Below are 23,380 nucleotides of genomic sequence, written 5' to 3' on the forward strand. Positions count from 1 at the left end.
AAATAAATAAAAATAAGGGTAATTTATCAAATAACTGTTGAAACACTTTACTCGTAGCCATACGTTCGAACCTTAATAGTAATAATAATATCCATCCATCCATTCACTTCCGCTTATCCTTTTCAGGGTCGCGGGGGGCGCTGGAGCCTATCCCAGCTGTCATAGGGCGAGAGCAGCAGCAGAGCAGCTAAAAGCTCTGCTTCCCATGGTGGGTTGTGCTACAAGAAAAACCAGACTGGGTGAGTAGGAATCATTCACCCTGATGCAATCTGTTCATTATTTTATGCCAGACCAACAGATATTAAGATAAACTGACTGGTACTTACATAGCACTTTTCTAATAACAAGGGGACAATAAGATGAAATGGTTAATTCTTGAAACATAATGACTATATATTATATTTCAACAACATTTTCAGTTGTTCAGATGTTTTTGTCAATCAAAAACCACTCAAGAGACAGTATCCACCCCAGAGTCACATCACTAGGTAGGAATCACTACAGGATTCTTGGATGTCAGTCAGGATAGCAGATTGTTATTCTTATATTCATGAATTTAAGGAGGTCACACCTTCTGGCCTTTTCATAGGGCTACAAGAAAGACAGAAGTGAGAGAACAACAGTACATAACAGAAAAAATATTGATCATATCAGACACAGAATGAAAGAAGAAACAGGGTGGAGGCTGACTGCAAAGTCACTTGCAGATGTGCAGCAATTGTAAGCAGGCAATAGCAACTTAAAAAGTGTGTCATATATGCGGTTTTCCAGTTGAAGGTGTATCGGCTAAGCCACCAGCTGATGTGGGCTAGCAGTGAGCTGCCAGACTGAGCGCGGCAACTTAAACAAATGCCATGCCCAATTTCTCAAGTTTTAGTTTAGGTTTTTCAAAGTGAGAGAGAGCAGATGGATTCACTGCAAGTTAGTATGACCAGAAGACCTCTGCACCAGAATCAAAGTTATGATAAACACTGATAAACTTTATCAAACCACAAAAGTTCAATATTATTCCTGCTAAAATCTCTTTGTTTAGTCATAGATTTTTGTATATAACATTCTAAGAACCGCAATTGTTGTGCAATGGTAATTGGTTTCTGTCACGTCTGTTACTCTATCCAGTTCTTTCAAATGTTGTGCTTATGTAAGGCAAGGACTGGGCAGGATACTGAAACAGACACAGAGACGGGGAAATGTACTCCAAGAGTCATCTGCTCGCTCTCATTTGCCAATGCTGGCAGTCAAATCAGCTTTTGAAACTGACTTTTATCCTTCTCTTTACCTTGAATCAGAAACCCTGTCTGTCTGTATGGTAAAGATGCTTGATGAGCTTTAGACTTGCATTCATCAATAATATAACAGTCAAAATACAAAATATTTTGTAAAATAATACGACAATTAATGACAAGAGTTGAGCTTGATAAAAACATACTCAGTATTACTAAATCATCTCCACTATAGGATGAATTAAACTGCCCTTACAAAAATGTAAACTGCTACCAGTGTAAATTATAGCTGTTAGACTGACTGACTTTAAGAATAAACACAATAAGGCACATTATGAATCACAAATCGTTGATGAGTAATTGCTCTCCTTTTGGATGATTAAGCGTCTTAGCAGCTATATTTCCAACTGATGCCACAACCACTCCAAGTTACAGCATCTTTTCAGTTAAGTTAATGAGCAGCAGCTGCTAAAAATACCATGGTTAAAGGTCACACAGGAGGCACGGAGTACAAGTGGCATAAGGCCAAAAGGTAACGTGCCTGTGCCTACCTGACATGAAGAGTTCACAGTATGTGTAAATAATTGAAATCGGTGATGTTAACTGTAATGCTGTGCACCAATAAATCTTTGTTCAAGGTTGCACCGACAGCACCTCGCAATGTTGGAAATTGATGTAATTGGCTCAGCATCTGCACTAATGGAGTTACTGTTAGCAACAAACACTGCAAGTCTGTCTAAATTTAGCACCACGATGAAGACTGTGTTGCTAAGAGGTAGTTAATACCATGGTGCTGTAATGCAATGGGACAAGTCAGCAATCCCTTTGAGAGACAATACTGACTGTCTATATAAAGTGCTTGCCTAAATTGTCACCAGATTAGCTATAAGGGGCTTATGTGGATGTATGTGACCTCACACAACCAAAGGTTAAAAAAATAAAATAAAATAAACAAACCGAGAGAGACTTAAAATGGTGTATGAACATAAACTATAATAAAGGTAGTCACTGTGGTGCCTTTAGAAACACAAGCCAAAAAAGGCACTGAGGAAAAAAATTCTTCCCTCTCAATAAACATGAAGCAATAATTTTGAGTGAAATGTAATTGAAATATATTATATCAAAGTTTTTTTATTTGAAATATTAATCATTAAGGAAATGTACTCGGTATAAACTGAAAGTATAGCAATCAAGTAAAGTTCAAATCAACAGATTTCATTAAATTTAACACTTAAAATTGGACTTACGTAATAAAATTACATGGAAATTTAAATTATTACATGTAGTTAAATTAGTTAAAGTCAGCATTTTGGAGAGTGTGTTTGTATCACTTTTGCCTCCCTCTTAGTGTCTTATTCCATGTTTTCCATCTTTTCTTAATGGTTTCTTTTTGTCTCATGTTTTAAGTTTTAACTTTCTATCCCTTTTTAATTTTGCCATGGAGGCTGTCAATGATATCAAGGGTCACAATCTAGATTTCTGCTGGACCCCAGAGTATGTTAGGCCCAAGCCAATAGCTACCCAGACTAGAGGCCAGCCAGTCGACTTTTAGCTTGCTTGCTCAGCCTAGACTGCTGTTTACTAGCCAGTAAAAATGTCAACTTTCACACAGTTAGCTAATTGCCTAACTGATTTCACCCTTTTTGGGAAGGGGACATGCTGGTGTTCTTCGCGTCTGCCCAGCAGCCTTGGTGATATCTCTTAGCCTCCTGGGTCACTTAAAACCAATTTAGCTCTTGAGTCATCTGGCACCCTTCTTCTTTTCTGAGTGTGCAAGACCTGTCAACACCTCTCCTGCTCTTCTTCTGCTCTTGGGTCGACATTTGATCTATTCATGCCTCAGCTGAAACCTCACCTGTTCTTTGGCCGACTACTGTTATTTTTCTGGGTCGACTAACACCTCATCTGTTTCGAAAAGGTGGATGATGCCCAAACCTAGGTCCCATCCTCAGACAGCTACATCCCTACATTTCTTTGCCTCATTTTCAATCGACACAAGAACAGTTTCTGAACCCAAGTCCACTGACAATTTACCGATTTCCGAGACAGTTCTTAGTTAGCATAGTATTCCCTTCTTCCTGAGTCAAAGTTTACTGACATCCCCCGTATTACTAAGAGTCCTGAGACTTTGAGTCTGTTGATATTTCTTCTATTTGCAGGACATCAAAGGAAACACCTGAGCACTGTCAATTCTAGGGTGTTAAAATCACCAGGTTCCACATAAAGATGCTCCTGTATATCCCCTACCTTCCAAAAGTAATTGTTTACTTTCTCATGATAACTTCTTGTGTATTAGAGCAATTGGAAGCTTACTTTTCGATCCCTTAAGCTGTGCAAGATTTTACTGCATTATTAGAATCACAGAACACATTGAAGTGAAGCTGATTGTTTTCTATACTGCACTATAGTGGAATGATCAGGACAGCTTTAACCTATTAAAGAGATTTATCACCTACCTGATGATCCGGTGCTGTTTTTCACACCAGTGCTGTCTTGCCAGGACAGCTTTAAAGAGATCTCAAACCTTGTACCTGTATAACAGTTGCAGGGAGGCCAACACACTGAGGCCAACGCACACATACACCAATCTCGTTCATTATCCTTGACTGCCAAGGTGTGACAATCCATCCAGCTCGCTTATTTATCAATTAACTACTTCAGGCTAAAGAAAAGATGTTTGATCTGCTAAAGGTCACTGCTAATAAATGCTGGTGCTTTGGCAGACATTAAAGGCGGGTCAAACATGTGCCTACAGTTAAAGTAGTCCAGTTTTATAGAGCCCAAACTAACAGATCCTCATTAACTTAAAGCCAAATATTCCAAACCATGGAATCATGGCATAGCCACAAATTCTGCTTCAGTTTTCATACTTCAAACAGGATCCCAAATTGGCATGACATCACAATATACTCATGCTTATCATTAAGTTGCTAAATCAACCATGCTCATAGCTAAACAGCAGAACTGCCAGAATGATTTTGTAATCACACTGATGCTAGCTGTAAGGCCGTGTTCCTTGTGCAACATTAAGTCACTTGGATTTATGTAAACCTCCTATGTGCACAGATTGGGCAAAGCTTGGTGGAGGAGCCATCTGTCGACCTGCTACCATAACAACTAAAATCCAACTAATACCACTCTACTCTAGTTTAAGCTATAAGAAAAGGAGTCCTTGAACATTTAGTCCATTCACAAGGCATTCTTTACAGCTTAGCAAGTCTTCATTAGTATTTTAAGACCATCTGAAGCTTGAGAGCAAAGAATTCATGAATATTTTGTTACTAAACTATATTATTGCACCATACCTGCAAAGTATCAAATTCCCAGTTTTATTCTTGCATACATTTACTTTTCAAATAGCTTGAATCAATACATAAAATGAAAAGTTTTTCTGCATTACATGCTGTACTAATGCCAAGACTCCTTACGTTATCTTTTATGTTGAAGCTACATGCACAGTATTATTTTTAAACATGCTGTAGGTTAAAACAGTAGTGTTATAATGAATTAATCAGATTTTCTCCAAAACAGCCTTCTTTAGGCCAGTAAGCTCAAGAGGAGGGTTTCAAGGTTGGGAGGTCATAGTATAAAAGCAATAGGGAGTCCGTGATTGGCAGGCACTTACACTATCAACAGTGAAGGATTAGAGAGCACAGCAGAGACGACTCACTGACAGAACCGAGGGCACGGTAAGTTAGCGTTTTTCTTGCTGACCTGCAGCATAATAGAATCGGATGAAGAAGGTATCGGATCACTATAACTGCACAGAACAGAGTCAGCATTTGTTGGAAATTTATCACGGTATTATTACATGGGAATATGTAGTTTTTATCAATATTTTTATATCCGCTAACAAGGAGCGCATGGTCTGTGTCACGCTAGGTATTAGGAATGTTGTTTATTATGATTATGATCTTAAACTAACCATAAAATCAAAAAGATCCTTTCCTCTTAGAAGTTATAGGGAACAACATGACTGTCGTTTGCCATAGTGTCATCAATGAGGAGCTTTCTAGCGTGTACTGTACCGGCATAATAAACTAAAAATGACACAGATAACCAAAGCACGTAATAGTTATACCTTTTGTTACTATCTCATGTTTTGAGCTATTTATGACTTTATTGTGTTTTGGGTTTTTTTGCAGAGTGGACCTAAAACTTTGCCATCAACATGTCCAAGTGAGTGTGAAAGGTTTAAGGCTTATTCACAGTAGTCATCAACAATGTTAATATTGTGACAGTTTTAGAGAGGTTAAAAATCAACCATCAAACTTTCAGTATAAAATCCAAAAAGAACTGTTTAATGCAACCTGTTTAATGCAGTTAAATATGAATGATTTCTAAATAATTAGAAATGAAAAAGAACTGATTATTTATTTTATAATTATTATTATTGAAACAAAAGTTGTTCATGAGGGATGAAAGCGAATAACTAATTTAGAAGAAACAAGGATAGTAGATTGGATGTAACATCGTGACAGAAGTAGCTTCTGCAACAACCTTAACACTTCTTAATTGCCCCTGGGGATAAATTAAGTCTTTCTGATTCTGATTCTGATTTATTTTATACTTTTTAGACACTTAGGGAAAAATCCTTATTAAGATGGATTTTGTGGATTGGATCTTGGAAGGCAGATTTACAAGACAAAGGAAAAGCATTAAAAGGATTATGTGGCATTTGAAAGCGACAAACACCACCAAGGATTACCTGTTTGTTTACTACATCCGCCCAGAACAAAAGGATTGCACTCTTGCACTCTCCGTATCTTGGGATAAATTTGGGTGTTAAATTTGCCAATTCTGCCACTACTTTTTGTTTTGTAGCATAAACAGCTATTTCATAAAATAGCCTGCCTAACCCAGTATTGATCCAAATATGTCATTTTCATATTTTATATGATGTTTAACTTTGTTTACTCAGCTTACCCAAACTCACATCTTATGTTCAGATTAGACATTTGTAGCAGCAGGTTCAATTTGACTTTAAGCACTAATCCATCCTCACAGGAGAGGAGCAAGGGAGTTGATGGCAAGTGGGAGGTTATCCAGGAATTAGAAATAAAAACTAGAAAAGTTGTAAATGCACAAATATGTTATAGAAGACAACTTATAGGGGAAAATAGTTTATTATTTATAATCAAGCAAAACAATGAAATTATGGGTCACTGCTCATTTAGACTTAACATCTTGTGTTTTTTCTGCATGTGTTTTAGGGCCTTTTTTAGGACTTTCAGGTTCAAATACTCTTCAGATTCAGATCTTTTCTTTTCTTTTTCATTTCCAGAGTATTTAAGAAGACCAGTGGGAATGGAACTGTAAGTGGCTTCTACAATATAATCATTACAGGGCACCCCTTGAGCACAGGGAGGAGTGCAATTTGTATGTTGCTATTCCAACTTCCCGAAATAGCGTCCACATTTTTTTTAATCTTGTGGAGGAGTAACCGTTTTCCTTTTTCTTCATTTCATATAGATTGCCTTGTACTTGGGGAAAAGGGACTTTGTGGACAATGTGGATTCAGTGGAAATAGTTGGTGCGTGGCAAAACTGCATCCTGATATATGTGAATATATGAGCATATAAGAATCTCTGTGAAAGATCTAAGGCTGTGGATTGACTCTTCTCATATTTGCAGAAGGGGTAGTTAAAGTGGATCCTTCTGGTCTTAACGACAGAAAAGGTACTTTACTTTATAGTCTGCAAATCATAAAAGTTATAAGCGATGATTTACTGACACAGACTGAAACAACACATTTTTCCACTGCAGTGTATGTCTATCTTGCTTGTGCCTTCCGCTATGGAAGTGATGACTTGGATGTCATCGGACTGTCCTTCAGAAGGGACATCTGGCTACATCGCGTTCAGGTGTATCCACCTACGGGTGGCAGCGAAGCTAAATCCCCAATGATGGAATCCCTCTTGAAAAAAGTTGGAGAGCAGGGGCACGCCTTTTCCTTCCAGGTCCAAACCCTTAATCTCTCTCTTTGTGTAACAACAAATAAATTATTTTCAATGCAAGGTATTTTGATTAACCTTAGATCATATCCCTGCTTTTATTTTAAAATCATTTTAAAGTGTAACGTTCATGTATGTGACTCATTTCTTCTTCTTCCAGATGCCACCAAATCTTCCATGCTCAGTTTCCTTACAGCCTGGGCCAAATGATTCCGGCAAGGTACAGTTACCATCCAGTGTTATTATTTGCTTTCTTTAAGTCTTACACATTGTGTTAAATGTTTGGAAAAATTAATTTATCTGGATTTTACCTTGTTGTAGGCTTGCGGTGTGGACTTTGAGATTAAAGCATACATTGCCAACGCACCTGACAATCCAGATGAAGTCATTGAAAAAAAGTATGTTTGTGCAGCGTCATTTTAAACCTCTCAGTCTTTGAGCTGTGTATGAAGGCCATGCATGGGTCATTCTCTTCCCTTTTATTTTCCTTCTAGGGATACTTGTCGTCTGATGATTCGTAAAATACAGTTCGCCCCAGCTAACAACAAGGCCGGAGCCAAGGCTGATATAGCCAAGCAGTTTATGATGAGTGACAAACCAGTGCACTTGGAGGCTTCCCTTGAAAAAGAGGTACTTGAAAATATACCAAATGCATTTTTACCATTATAAATATTACATAATAATTGCTAAACTGTGTTTTAAAATCACTCTTTTCCAGGTTTATTACCATGGAGATCCAATAACCGTTAAAGTGCAAATCAACAATGAAACCAACAAGACTGTGAAGAAAATCAAAATCTCAGGTAAGGACCCAAATATGTCTGATCAGAATCATTTTTGTTTGTATAGTTTGACGAGATGGGGGAAATATTTTGAAGGCATATAGTTTAATTCATACTTCTAACATGAACTATTTTTGTGTTAAGTTGGCCAGCTCACAAGTGTGGTCCTCTACTCATCTGACACTTACGTCAAGGAAGTCTGTGCTCAAGAGTTTGGGTAAGGCGAATAATAACCGGACTCGAGTCATTTCTGGTTCAAATTAATGTATCTAGTACATTCTCTGCTGTAACTATCAGTGAATCTGAGGCTATAAACGACCCCACCTTAAAATTAAAAAGGCCCTAAGTAGATTAACTGAAAACAAAAAAAAGAATACTGACCTAGTGTGTGTTCTTTTTCCCTCTATTTCACCTCTAAACACAGAGAGACAGTAAATGCCAACTCTACATTTGAGAAGTCCTTCCAAGTAACCCCCCTACTTGCCAACAACAAAGAAAAGCGAGGTCTTGCAGTCGATGGACGTCTAAAAGATGAGGACACCAACTTAGCATCCACAACGCTGTAAGACTTTTAGGTCTCTCACCAAAGCACTTACAGTGAAGCTAGGATGGGCCTTCATTCTGCTGTCCACTTATAGCACCTTAAACCAAATCCCCAAGGTTTAAATCGTAAACTATTCCCATCTCCTTGCAGGAGTCAAGGAGAGAAGGAGATGCAGGGAATTATTATCTCCTACAAAGTCAAGGTCACTCTTACAGTTTCGAGTGGAGGGTAAGGCTTAATAGAAAACACTAACCCATAACGCTTTCCTTTTTTTTGTGCCAAACTGTGCAGACTAAGGGATTCTTTTATCATTTCTCTCTGACCATAGCTTGCTGGGTGGTTTTACAGGAAGGTAAATATCAGTTCTCCTTCATTTATTGCCAGTTGTGTAAATGAAGGCAAATTATTCATGAGTATATGTTAATCTGTAAAATGTTTAGTGATGTTGTCGTGGAACTTCCTGTGACACTGATGTCCCCAAAGCCTGCAGGTGAGTTCTGTATTGTGTGAACTGCTAGTGCCAACTAAATTACCATTAAAATACTTCCTGAAATATCACTAAAATTAGACAGTAGCTTTCTGTAACTGATCTTACTGTCATCTATATGCCATGCTCTCCCCTTTACTGCGTGCCATTACTGTGTACTGAGCAGAAGTGTAAGTATAAAGTATAAAATAGTCTCTATAAAAAGACGTGTATTCACCTGTGGCAGTGATAATTGTATATGATGTTCACTTTTGTTTCTCATGAACAATTATGTGTTTTATGAACCACAGCAAATTGGATTAAATGCCTCTTTAGTTCAGGTGAGGTCAACTCAGATACAGTGAGTTATGCAGTGTTCACTTCTTCAAGGGTTACTGCCCCTCCTATAACATCCCTACACACTGAAATATTAGATGATGACATAAAACATATGTTAAAGAACTATTTGGATAGAAAATGGCATGAATTGCAAAAGCGCAGAAGTGATGGCCCTTGAACGAGTGTCCTGTTTTACCCTTCGATCCTGTGTGAAAACTGAAATTTGAATCCTCTTGCTCCACCCCCAAGATCAATAATTAAAAGATCTCCAGTAGACATTAATAGCAGCATGTATGCAGATTTTTGAAAGTTGAGCAATATCTGAAAGTGTATGAGTCTGAAAAATTGCAGATATTATAAATACAAAAGTAGGGGTGGCCTGCAGTACTGTATAAAAATTCACAAATCAAAGTAATCCATAACCCAATTTTCAAACCAGACAAACAAACAAACACAAAAAAACAACCAAGGGACACTACAAAATGTATGTATTGAAAAATGTAACCCTATATTTCTCTAAAAATTCTACAAAGACAACTTATCAAATGTTGAAACTCAAAATGTTTTAAGTTAAATGAGATAACTGAGTGCTTGTAGAAAGAGTACCCCGACTGAGGCTGACACTTTCAGCAAAGCAAAGATGAGCGAGAGGGTTTACAATTCTGTAAAAGACTGCGTGAACAAAGAGTTCAACAATTAAAGAATAAATTTGTGTTTAACAGAACTACATAATGTTATCGAATGATTTAAAAGCCCTGAAAAATTTTTGTATACAAGAGACAAGGTCAAAAAGCATAATCTGGGCTTAGAAAAGGGACCGACCGGCTTGTTATTAGCACAGAGAAGAAGGAAGGGGTGCACGTATCATGTGTAATTTGACCATCTGTGATGGCATCACTAATGCTGAAAGGTATATGTAGGTTTCATAGCAAAATATCCATGGCTTCTAGTTCACATAAGGTCTTGCTTATTTCACCAAAACAATACTAAAAATTAAGCACATACTCCAGGTGCTTAACTAGCTCACCTACTAGTACTGTCACCAAATGAAAATATTTGGAGTGTTATGAAATGACTGCAAAGAAGCTGAAGTCCTACATCAAACAAGAACTGGGAAACACTGTGCTCTCAAATTACACCAACTGTTCCCATCAGGCCTCCCAAATATTAACAGTGTCCCTAAACAAAAAAAGACGTGATCTAAAATAATGATGAAAATGCCCCTGCCACTCTCTCTCTCTACAAACACAAAGCTTATCTAATTTTCAACATTTGATATGCTGTCTTTTAAATACAGTATTTAAATAACTTCCAAATCATTGCATTCGTGTTGCAGCTTTTTAGGAAACTGGATTGTACAAATTTAGATGAGATATATTCCATAAGTTACCTTGAATAATGTTAGAGTCACAGTCCATTGTCTGTCCATTTTATCCACAGGTCAGATATCACAGTTAACACCACGGATGGTTGAAGCAGCCAGTCAAGGAAAATCATCTCTCATGCAGAGAACACAGAACACAAGGGAACTCATTGTCAGCAAAGAAAAGCACAAAATGCTCAAATTTCCCCTGTATATATTCAATTCTATTATAAATAACTATGAGAACTCAATTACTGAGGGTCAGAAGTCTGTGTGAAATTTCTGTGCGTGACATCATAGCACTGTATAGAATCCAACAGATGTGTCCCACAATAGAGTAGACCTTTCAATACGTGTCATTGGTAATGAGGATGCAGAGCTTGATTTAACGTAATCTTTATTTTTATGTCATTAGAAATTACATGTTGAAAAATGGTGATTGAATGAAATGAGTGGATATTCTAAAAACACAAATGTGACACTCTGTTAAGACAATTAAGAGAATTCAATAAATCCATTTTTCTCAAGTACAAATTTCTCTTTGTTCATATTTATGATCTGTTTTGATGTTGGGAAGGGTTTTTTTCCCCACACTAACCAAACTGATACATTTTTATGTTTATGTTAGCTATCATTTTTTGCTAGATTAAGTCACAGTTAAAGTTTTTCTGGGTGTAACCAGTTATTATACCACTGCTCCGAAAAGTTGCAGCAAGCCATTTCCTTCCTTCCAGCTTTCGGTAACATTTCACATGGCCTACTTGTCTGTAAATAGTGACCCAAAAATATATAACCGTTTCTCTGCTTCTTGTGGTTCTTTCTCCCACTAATAGTGCAGTGGGTTACAGAAACAATCTTTCAAAAAACAATACAATTTTACATTTTTTGTTTTCATCTGGTGCCATGCCATGCAGTTTATTCCCATGCATTTCAATGAATTAGATATATCTGATGCATGAAGACTCCTTTGCCTATGGCTCAGCTCTATCATGCTCACACATCCTGTCATAAAGTTTTTTTAGGTAACACAGAGAAACAGATAACCATTTACCATCAAACAAACAGCCACTTTAGAAACAACGCTTAACCTAACTTCACATGTATGTCTTTCTTTGGAATCTGACCTAGAATCCTCTTGCCGCATGACAGCACTGCCCTTCATAGTTATATTGGCCAACTCGTGTTACGAATATAACTAAGCAATCATAAAAAGACTATTGCAACTTTGGTACTCCTAACCACCTGTGATTGATTTTGCAGCAATGTTCAGTTATCTGCTGCACTATAAAATGTTTTCTGATTGAGATACAATATTCAGGAAGACCTTTTTGTGGTTAATTCTACAACTAGAAGACACTTTATATGGTGGCTAAGCTGTCATCCCTGCTGGACAACATCTCCCACCCCATGCATGAGACTGTGACAGCACTGAGCAGCTCCTTCAGTGGGAGACTGCGGCACCCACGGTGTGGGACGGAGAGATTTCGCAGGTCTTTCCTCCCCACTGCTGTCAGACTCCACAACAAAGACTTTAACTGATCAACACACACATCCACAAATGTGCAATAACACAAATGTGCAATAATCTTTCTGGCACCGTTGTATTTTTCACTCTGTTGTATATAGCATTTGTATTCTATTTTTATCCTATTGTATATTTTATTCTATTTTATTCTACTGTATATAGTATTCTATTTTTATTCTATTCTGTACAGTTGTGTACTGTATTTATTCTTATTTTATTTTATTCTAATTGTCCTTCATAACTTTTGCACTGTCCACTTCCTGCTGTGACAAAACAAATTTCCCACGTGTGGGACTAATAAAGGTTATCTTATCTTATCTTATATAATAATAATAAATATATAAAATAATAAACTTTTTATGAGATATTTCAGTTGCTGTTTGCTACAGATCGAATGACTTGTCAGCTTGATGCAACCTTGTTACCAATGCTGAAAAAGTTGTTGTTGTTGTTGTTGTTGTTTTTAATTACCTAACTGTTGACCATTAAGTTGAAGACAGTCACCCTTATACTGAATGCTCAATTTCACATAAGATTTCATTTATATTAATTTGAAATCTATTCTGCCCAACTGCCCATCATGCAGTTTATTCAGAATTTATTTTTTGGGATTTTATCCTATTTATTATTTTTTTCTTTATTTTCAAATATTTGCTTAAATAAACTACACAAATTATTTTTATTTAAAATAATTATTAAAAATGAAAGTAACATGGTTCCACGAGTTAATTTGACTGAATGAATATATTACTTTTATATGCAGATTGTGACAAAATACATAGAACCAAAACATTTTGTGTTTTAAAATTTTATGTTTTTAACATATGTTTGTAATGTTTGTTTTATATTTACAGTAATAGAATTGCAAATCAGCACTAATATTAGTGTGGTATGTAATGTACTGTTAAAGTTAAGGTTAAAATTTCGCTGGAAAGTGTAATTTGTACAAGATTATTTTAAATTGATGGATGAGACAGAAAATTTCCTGCAGTTGTAAAATGCCCTGTGTAAACATTTACGCTCCCTGTAAACAAATGCATTTAAATGATGTATTTATTGTTTCTGCAGATTTTTCAACCTGCAAAGATTGCAATAGAATGGTAATCCTGATTGCAAGGCCTTTCTTAACTTTGCCATTTTTGTTGTCTCTCTGTGTTTGCCACTTGAAGGCGCTATTTCTACTGCTGTATGTTTCAGAAAACAATAGCGCTGGCTAGTGTAGGATAAGGATACACGGCTTGGTCCTCTCTGGTCTAGACATCACATCATTAGCCAAGTCAGCTAGTCAGCTGTTTATTTTTTTGACAAAATGTCAACCACGACCGGCGGCGGAGAGTTTGGCAACCCCTTACGAAAGTTCAAGCTCGTCTTTCTGGGCGAACAGAGTGGTAAGATGGGCACGAAGTACTTAGAGAAGCGTTAATTTGGTCAGATGAAAGGAAATGTTGGGAGAACTGGCAAGATCAGCTAACTAGCTTTGTGGTGTTAGCTTAAAATTGGACGGTATGGTACAGTCATGTAGCGTATATTAGTGACCAGTAATGATACGGGACAATGTGTTAATTTTGCAAGGTCAACAAAGAATATTAGAGCATGACAAAGATTATTAACCTACCGATTTTTCTCCCCGGTGATGATGTCATTGAATAGCTACCGTTAGCTGGAGATAGATCGCTAAACTAGCTTGTTTTGTGCCTTGAAAGAGGGCAAGAATACGACAAATTATTGTGTCGTAGGAGCTGCAATCAAGATGTATCCACATATTAAAAATTAACGAAATGAGTCAATGGGCATTGTCATTGTTCCTCCCATTAGTTTGTGATGGAGGTTCGTTGTTAGCACGTTACTTCTGCTTGTAGCTAGCAGTTAGTTAGCTCTATTAGGCTAAAACGTCAATGTTGACGCTCGCTTGCGCACTTAAAGACTTACGTAGGGGCTCTAAGTCTGTTACAGATCACAGGCTTCAAACAGAAAATCTCAAGAATTAATTTAAACCGTCTGTTTGTCGGTGTAGAGTTGTTTAGCTGTTAGCTTCCTGCTGCAGCATCTTGAACAAGCCACGTCGACCGGTGGTTTCGCACCAGTCGGCCTTTTTCCTTCATTTCCATTATTTTTGCTCAGGTTCGGGGTATGACCCTGATAATGCAAAACGTGGCTTGTTGTTAGTAATGTTTGTGCCGTGTAATTGATACAGTATGGTATTACGAGCCAGCTGTCAGGGGTCGAGTAAATTTTAATTTTCCAGATTTTGTGGCTCCACCCATATTGCCAGCTCAGCGTGTGGGTTCAGTCGTCCACACTGCATCAGTGGTAATAGCAGTTTACTCACCGTGTGATGTCACCGACTCATTTTTCTTCTCTATCTCTTCATTGAATACAGACTTAATTACACAATTATATAATTTTTAAATTTACCATTTGAGTGGTGGTTTTAGGCTTGAATTACCTGGAATACCTCTTGTGTTACTAAAGTGACTGTGTTTTTTCTGTACAGTTGGGAAAACCTCACTCATCACCAGGTTTATGTATGACAGTTTTGACAACACTTACCAGGTAAAAAGAAGTTGATTTGTGTAGTCATTTTTGTCTGAAAACTGACATTTTTGCCACAAGCACAGGTGTAATAAAAAATGAGCTAACAGTTTCAATGCGACTGATCATCCAATAACATATGTGACAGTTAAAAAAGAATAAAATAGAACAATTTATCATGTCAGTAGCTGATACTTGTAAATATTTAGACAAATTTAAATTGGACAATTAAAAAAATTAAAACAAAATTGGCTATTGGCCAGCATCTCCTCAGAATGTCATAATGCCTCCCTGTTCTTATTTTATTTTTTAGAATCAGAATACTTTATTAATCCCTGAGGAAATTATGGGATCATTTATAGTTTAATTGTATTTGGCATAGGGAATTTGCATTTAGTAATCTGTCCATTCACATTCTTGTAAATATAGTGTCCATTTTTGCGATCAGCTTGCTAGCTAAGCCCCTGAGGTTTTACCTTCTGTGAAGTGTATAACGAAACATGAATAACGTGTTACTTCAAATTGCCGAAACCATTATGTTTCACCAGTCAACCAGAGTAGAATGTTTGCAACACACAAAGGGCTTGCTACAAAAATCACGTACCCCGGATGTTAGTAAGCATGTGAGTGCATTCCACTGAATAGATTATAAGCGCTACCTGTGTAACAAGTCTAAATGTCAGTAGTAGTAGTAGTGGTTTATCTTTATTTGGCTCATTTAGAGATCAAATGACAAACTCCTGATATAAGAATCTACATGTAAGGCAAATTAACTAAATCATCAGCCTCAGATTTAAGTACAAAAATCATGACAGAAGGAAAAAGAAAGAAATATCACCTGTTTATGTCAAGTCCAGCTACAGATGAATTCCTATCTAAAGCATCTTCACACAAAACCGTTATCACAATACTTGATCATTTTGTTCTTTCTGGACATTTTTTAGCCATGTTATGAAAAAGATCAATAAAATGTTTTTAACATATAATGTAGGTAATGATTCTTTAGATGTATGTAATACATTTAACTTGCTGGTAACGCTGTTTAATTGAAATGTTTGTTTTACAGGCAACAATTGGCATTGACTTTTTGTCAAAAACTATGTATCTGGAAGATCGCACGGTAAGCCCTGTGTGTTACTGTAATTTACACCATTCCAACTGGTCAAGTATTAAAACTGCCATAGAAGCATGCTTCTGCTTATTATCACACCATTCCACATTGTTTATTGATTATCCTAGTTTTTTGTTTTGTTTTTTTCACTCATTTTGTTGAACATGTGATCGTGTTTTTAGTTCCCATCATTATTTCAAGATTTTGTTTTCCTTCCATCCCCTGGCTGGATCATGAATTGCCCCCATGTTCCCACATTTGTTTCGTGGCTGGCCACAGATCCGGCTGCAGCTCTGGGATACAGCCGGACAGGAGCGTTTCCGCAGCCTCATCCCCAGTTACATCCGCGACTCAGCCGCCGCTGTGGTGGTTTATGACATAGCCAGTAGGTATTGTGGCTTTGCCTCTCCTCCTTGTCCTTCACTTAGTATGTGGAAGGGCAAAAAACAAAATCAAAAGCACTAATGAGCCTAGCAAACCCCGCTGGATAGCATGTTAGGGTATATTTCAGATACTGTTTGTATTGGGTGTAGTGATTCAAAAGCATTTCTCCAGCAGTGTCCAGGGGAGTGTAAATGCTAATAGTTATAAGTCTTACTTGAAGAATAATGGAAAAAAATGTCTGCCGATGTCACTTCGTGAGCAGAAATCCTGTGAGAGCTGCCTAAATAATGATTCAGCAGGGCCTACTTTCACATTTGCATAACACCCGTCATCTTTGAGCCTTCTGCATTTGAATGATTCTTCGCGATTCCTCCATTAAAGGTCATTCTCTTCTTTACTGCTTGGCTTGCAATTCTTTTTATGTCTGTCCTGTTCTCCACATTCTCATCCTTCCCTTTGCTGCCCTTTATCTCGACTTTTTTTTTTTTTTTTTGGTCAATTTCTTCTTCTGCAATTCCAATCCTCAGGTCCGGCTCCAGCTTTGGGACACTGCTGGACAGGAGCGTTTTCGTAGCCTAATTCCCAGCTACATCCGTGACTCTACCATTGCTGTGGTTGTTTATGACATCACCAGTGAGTCAGGGCTGTCCTCTAACCATTCTGTAGGGCTCTAGAGTAATAGGAAGGAAGCTCTTTATTTCTGCTAGTACACTAATACAAAATACACTTCTTCTCTAAGCTTTTTCTTCTGAATACTCCTGCTCACTAACACATAACTACAGGTTTTTCTTACATAAGATTAGGCTTTTCTCTAGGCTTTTAACTGAATGTGTTGTAACAGATGTTTCATGTATTATGGGGCACATGTGGCTGATGTGTATAATGATTTTGTATTTTGTTGCTTGTTTTCACCCCATTTGCAGATCTTAATTCTTTCCAGCAAACCTCAAAGTGGATTGATGATGTTAGAACAGAGAGAGGAAGTGATGTCATTATCATGCTCGTTGGGAACAAAACAGACTTAGCGGATAAAAGGTACATGGTTGTGTGATAAGCGCGAATGATTGTTTTCTTGTTCTATTTACAAAGATTGATAAATGGATCCTAGTGCATTTACAAAACAGGTATCTTTGTGTAGTATAAACTCTGCCAAAGCCTGGAATCCCACTTCCCTTCAGTGCATCTCATCCAGTTTTTACTTTTATTATTTCCTTGTAATGTTGCATACTTCAGCCTTTCTATAAGTTATTTAAATACTTTTATTTATATTGGGGTTTTTTTTTTTTTAATTTATACTTTGATCATATTTCTGTTTTGCCTTTTTTTCTTTTGCCTTACATTTTTTCTCTTCATGTCATTTTGAATATTTTTTGTGTTTTCCCCTAAACACCACACTTCCATCCTTCACCCTCACCTTACCCTTCCTGGGACCATGGCAGGCAAGTTTCTGTTGAGGCGGCAGAGAGGAAAGCTCGTGAGCTCAATGTGATGTACATAGAGACCAGTGCCAAGGCTGGCTATAACGTCAAACAGGTTGGTGTTCAGCAGGAGCAGGTGTAATGGTGACAAATTATCCTGTTTCAAGCAAGGCTCATAATGTCCCAGAGGTTAGGGAGACCCGCCTGTGACATCTGGGGTGTGAAGCTCCTCCATGTGTTCGATCATTTAATGGATTAGAGTGTGGCTGTTGAATGAATCATTGACCTTTGGAGTGGATTTTATGCTGTTTCGTCTTTACTCAGCACAGCGGCCTCTGTCCCTTTGTCTCTGTCCGCCTTATAAACTAACCACTCTCTTTTTCACTCCAAACAAGATTCATTGCTGAGCTCTCTTTGTCCTTCTCTCTATCTCTTCTCTTTTCTTCTGGCCTGTCCTCTTTGCGGTTTCTTTCCATATCTGTCTGTTCGGCCATCTCCACCCTTCTGCTTTTACCGGAGCAGACAGATCACCACGGAGGAGGGCGAGCAGAGAGCTAAGGAACTGAATGTCATGTTCATTGAAACCAGCGCAAAGACTGGCTACAATGTCAAACAGGTAGCGATTCCGTTTTCTCAGGGTAGTTGAGCTAATTCTACTCTCAAAGTCTACACTGCACTCCTGCCTCCCTGTCCCCCCTCGTGGCTCATCATGACCTGTCGTAGCTTTCTGGAAGGTGTTCTCTCCACACAGGCTTTTCAGTGCAGTTGCTCTGCCCAGGTTTATTGCAACTGCCTTTATTTCCCAGTACTCTGTCTGATTCGCTAAAACATTTCTATGAATATAATAGACTTTCTCAGCAGATGACTGTATCGTTGCTTTGACTACCACTTGTGTTTATTCAATGAAATGCAATATTTAGAGATAACTAGCTATAATTTAATTACATACTGCCCATTGACTACCATCTAGGGTTTGGTAATATGATAAACTGTGTTATTACCAGATTTTCAATACTTTCCATGATAATCTATCCAACTCTAATGTATGACTGTATTTGGCTGTTCAGAATCAAAAATTTATCATCAAGACTGAAATATCTCACTTCTTTAGGATGCCAGGGGCTTTGTTTCAGTGTAAGTGCCTTAAGTGTTGGGGCCTCAAGTAAACATGTAAATAAGAACACATTTCTGGAGATTTGAGTATAAACAGTTTCCTGCTACATCTGTAGAAAATGTACTGTGCAGTCCTGTGAAAAACTAATTGCACTCTTACTGCTTCAATAGGAATAAAGAGGCTGAGTAGCAGCCAGGTGCTGCTTATGAAATGCACTTGATGAAGCAAATGTGAGAACCTCTGCGAGGTCTGGAACATTGAAATGTGTTAACACAATGCCACAGTCTTCCACTAAAGGGACAGACCGTGCAATGTTCAGATAAACTGCAAAAACTCAAGAGCTAGCATGGTTAGCATGTTCAATGCTGAAAGGTATATGATAGGACATTTAGAAGTGGGGGGGGTATGACTTATTTTGAAGGTTCCCAGAAGGAGCATAGTTTAGTTTGCAAAGTTGTGTAAGAACAAACTGCAAAATCTGTGGAGCAATGTCCTTTGGGCAGATGGGACCAAAGTGTAGAGATTTGGCCGTAATGCGTTGTGCCACATTATGCGAAAAACAAACACCTCGTACCAACTGTCAAGCATGGTGGTGGAGGGGTGATTACTTGGACTTGTCTTGTAGACACAGGACCAGGATACCTTGGAGCCATCAAGTCCACCATGAACTTCTCTGTAAACAAATTATTCTTGAATCAAATATGAGGCCATCTGTCCAAAGACTAAAACTGGGTCATTCAGCAGGACAACGATCCCAAGCACATCAGCAAGTGTACAACAGAAATCAGTTCTTAGTTTTTTACAGGACTGCGTAAAGACCTGTGAGAGTTTTTCTTTTCACAGGACTGTGTCTTGCTATTTTGCTACTTGAACAACTACATTTTATTTACCAAATTGTTCCTTTCAAATGTTTAATTTTTCTTACTGTTTTGCAGCTGTTCCGACGCGTTGCTGCTGCATTGCCTGGGATGGATAGCACACCAGAGAAAAGCAAAGAGGACAGTATCCTTTTTGAGTTGCTTTTGCGCAGAATTTGCTGCCATACCTTTTGTCATGCCACAGTTTTAAAAATATTTGTAACATAGCACTGACTGCGACTTAGTTGACTGGAAAGAATGCAGAGAATGAAAGGCACTGCAAAAAAAAAAAGAAGTGAAATCTGCAATTCATGTGAAGTGTTACTTAACTAACTTCTCTCAGTGATCGACATCAAACTGGAGAAACAGCCAGAGATGACTGTAACTGAGAGCAGCTGCTCATGCTAGTACACCTCAGCCCCTGCCAGCCTGTCTCCTCCCCACCAACAGCTTGTCTCTCAGTGGCCACTTTCCTCCACCCTTGGCACACGGCCATCGGGATGGAGGACCTGTCTTTTTTTTCTTCTTTTTTTCCCTTTTCAACTCAGTGACTTTTCAGAGTAACCGTGTGGATGTGCATTACTGTATTGAAACAAATTATTTGGGGAAAAAATGGTTCAAAAGTAAACATTTAAAACAAGGAATAAGTTAATTGATATGTTCAGATTTTCATCCAGTTGCATGGCATTATATAGGATTGCAGACTGACATAGCTAACTGCTCTTGAGTTATTGCACAGTTTAGAATCTTAGTGCTGTTACTCTTGTTGTTGTAAAGTAAAACTGCTTGGGATTATTTAAATGACTCTACAAGGTTGAGTTCTCTGCCTATCCTTTCGTTTTTGTTTCAAATGGAGAGTTCAGCCGAAGCTATTCTGTCTCCTAAACAGCTTATCATTTGTCGACTTTGTCTTATTTTGAGGAAGTAACGACTGGCTCTCAACCAGTGAACTGTTATCATTGCAAAACATTACATTGCCACATTAGGCTCAAGTAAACCCTTTTCATTGTGTCAGTGGAACTACTTATACCTAACACGTCTGCGAGCTTACATTGCCAAATGCAAGTGTGTAAGCGGACCGGATTAACACAAATTTGTATTTAACAGTACTGCAGAAGGATGCGTAATAAGGAAATGGATATATATCGTAAAAGGGAAGCCAGCCCAAATAAATTAGAAAGCCTACTAACCTAAAAGTTTATATGTTGTTGAATGAACTCTGCACTGTACTAACATGTCTGAGGAGGCATTATTAGTAGATGGTCCCCTAATACTATGAAAATCAGTTTTTCCACGTCGATGGAGAGTTGTAACTTTGGTCGCCACGACGTACCCGCCATCTCATCGACGATTTGTGTTGTGTTGATTACACTATTGCATCAACATGCAGCATGCTCACCCCGCAGGATTTACATGGATAAGAACACAGATGCCTTGCTTGTTTGTTCACCAACGTTGTGCACTGAATCAAGCCACAATATTGTAAAATATCAGAGAAGCCTGCTGACTGGTTCATGGCTTCACTAGTTGTTTGTAGAGCTGGTAGATAGATGTCCTCAGATACAGCTAAAGCTTACTAACACCGTTGCTGTAAAAAAAAAAAAAAGTGCAGACGTTAGTTGCCATATCTTTTGCTGTATTGCTATTGCCTGTGTAGGACTGTTGGTTTATTTATTTTGTAACTTGGACATACAGCTAACATTGTACGCGTGACCAAAAGTACAGATGCCGATACGCATGTTTTAAAGTTTTGTTTTTATTTATTGTTTGCGTGTCTGCTGAGGCGCCACCTACAGGTGACATTTACGCCTAGTGAGTTGGGGGGTGGGGGTTTGTTTTTTTGCCGGTGTGGTCTGTTGCTTGATTTACAGTCACAGGTAAAGCCTACACCGTCTCCCAAACCAACTAACCAGCCATAGCACAACAAAAGACACTGATCGTTTGCTGTAGCTTTTTTTGAAATGTCCAGCGTTTTTAAAAAATGGATTTGAAAGTTACGGTATTTAAATTGCAACGCGAACAACCGTTTTAACATGAGCAGCTCTTCTATTACTTGTCACTGACTAAATACTCAGCTTTGTGCTATTCTGAATTGTGTCTGTCCATTTGAAATATGTCTACTCGTGTTTAGCAATGTTTGTGTGAATACTGTACTATTACTATCTTATGTATAAAAAGGAGAGTTAATGAAAACAAGTGTAGGCTTATCACATGGAGTAAAATAAAGATATTTCACCAAAATTTAACCTCTGTGTTCATTTTTTTTAAAACTCGTTATTTTATGGCAACAATCATATTAATTCTGTTCATTAATAAAGTTCTAAATGAGTCACAGCACCTGAGCCTGTCACAGGTAGGTGTGTGTCACACGTCACCATTGAAACTGTGTAACACATCACAGTTGTGAAATGTTATAACAGTTAGGTGTGGTCAAATGTGAGCATGACACTGCATTGCACAAATCTACTCATATCAAACTAAAGATTGTAAATGAAATTTTATTTCCAATATTCCTGACACAGATACAGACAGCACCATTGTGTATTTATGATTATTACTGTCATACTTGAGTATTGTGTGTCCTCATTTTTTTTATCTGGACTTTGGAAACCGAGCAGAAGGTTCTGGATAAACCTTCACTTATTCCAAGTTGTATGCCTTAGAGAGAAATTTCTTAATAATACTTTATGCAATACTTGAACACAGCTTTGGTACCACACTAACAAATCTCAGCTTGCATTTTCAACAGACACGTTCTAAGGGCTGTTGGAGGCTTAAGACTTGGTGTTAGGATGTTGGTACAGTAAGAAGAACGATCTTTTTCTGCGTCCTACATTCATGGTGCACAGTCCTCACTGCTTCAGATGACTGCTTTTAAGAAACGGGCTCAGTTTCCCAGACTTGGGTTAAGCCTAGTCTTTTACAAAAACTTTTTCTTATTGGAGATCTTCACCTAATTGTACTATATAAGATTTGCTCTTTGGGTTGAATGCAAGTCTAGGAAACTGGCTGAATAAGAAAAGCCATCCATCCATTACCTTCTGCTAAATAAGTGGGTAAAACAAATTCTTCAACAGATTTCAAAACCTGTGTTTTGCTTGCACGTGGTAGAGTTGGGTGTTTTGTTTTTTCAAGATGAGAAAGGCCGTACATCTCTAAATATCTATGTGAAAAGACACTTTCATTTTGCTCAATTTAGTCAGGAATTCAATGTAGACTTAGTCTAATTTGAACCAAAGAAGCCTAAATTGTTCAGACTGTAATGCCACTATCAAATATAAGTGTGAAAATCAGATTTTTTTAAACATTCCACTCATAGTTTACTAGAGGTGTGCTTTTGTTTAGTTTTCACAGTCGTGATGATACTCAGAATGGATCGACGCTGAGCAATTCTCACCTACCCACTCCCCTGATCCGCCCACAATGCGCAGATTACTGTGAGTGCACCCCTGTTTGTATTGTTAATGCTTACTCAGAATCACACCCAGTAAGGCTGCTCTTTTCTAAAAATACTTTTAAGTTTAGTTAAAGTTTCGACCTATAGTAGCTGCACTGACAGCTGAGGGCGGGGCAGACTTTTTTTTTTTCCTTTACGCACACCTGGTTTCAGGAAGTAACCTCTACGTCAGCGGGAGAGGTGTTTGAAGGAATGGCTCAGGAATTCAACACAAAAATCTTGCTCAACTGGACAGGTCATCAGCAGACATATATCTCTCTCACCACAGGCACCACGACGGCAGAAGCTTTAAATCTCGTCCGTGGAAAAGC

General features: G+C 38.0%; 2 protein-coding genes across 6 annotated transcripts; both read left to right on the plus strand.

Moving 5' to 3' along the window:
* The first annotated feature begins 4,827 nt into the window (after positions 1-4,827).
* arr3b (arrestin 3b, retinal (X-arrestin)) lies at positions 4,828-11,176 on the plus strand. The gene is made up of 16 exons (XM_063495238.1): positions 4,828-4,912; positions 5,369-5,402; positions 6,508-6,538; positions 6,696-6,756; positions 6,858-6,902; positions 6,990-7,183; positions 7,338-7,397; positions 7,499-7,575; positions 7,672-7,807; positions 7,896-7,980; positions 8,104-8,176; positions 8,384-8,521; positions 8,654-8,731; positions 8,832-8,855; positions 8,944-9,310; positions 10,749-11,176. Exons 2-15 carry the CDS (start codon positions 5,395-5,397, stop codon positions 9,011-9,013), a joined length of 1,080 nt encoding a protein of 359 aa, XP_063351308.1. The 5' UTR covers positions 4,828-4,912; positions 5,369-5,394; the 3' UTR covers positions 9,014-9,310; positions 10,749-11,176.
* Positions 11,177-13,409: 2,233 nt separating this feature from the next.
* Positions 13,410-21,448, plus strand: rab41 (RAB41, member RAS oncogene family). 5 transcript variants are annotated; one of them, XR_010096345.1, is made up of 8 exons: positions 13,410-13,584; positions 14,691-14,749; positions 15,795-15,848; positions 16,751-16,856; positions 17,147-17,258; positions 17,663-17,756; positions 18,164-18,257; positions 19,691-19,757. XR_010096345.1 is itself a non-coding variant. In XM_063495275.1 (8 exons), exons 1-8 carry the CDS (start codon positions 13,506-13,508, stop codon positions 20,018-20,020), a joined length of 636 nt encoding a protein of 211 aa, XP_063351345.1. In that variant the 5' UTR covers positions 13,410-13,505; the 3' UTR covers positions 20,021-21,448. The 5 variants fall into 5 exon arrangements, 4 of the variants coding, with proteins under 4 accessions (XP_063351345.1, XP_063351328.1, XP_063351336.1 ...); XM_063495275.1 differs by lacking the exons at positions 16,751-16,856; positions 18,164-18,257 and adding exons at positions 16,119-16,224; positions 19,956-21,448; XM_063495258.1 differs by lacking the exons at positions 16,751-16,856; positions 17,663-17,756 and adding exons at positions 16,119-16,224; positions 19,956-21,448.
* The last annotated feature ends 1,932 nt before the right edge of the window (positions 21,449-23,380 follow it).

Source organism: Pelmatolapia mariae, linkage group LG2, assembly GCF_036321145.2.
Source record: "Pelmatolapia mariae isolate MD_Pm_ZW linkage group LG2, Pm_UMD_F_2, whole genome shotgun sequence".
In the NCBI taxonomy this organism is placed as follows: domain Eukaryota; kingdom Metazoa; phylum Chordata; class Actinopteri; order Cichliformes; family Cichlidae; genus Pelmatolapia; species Pelmatolapia mariae.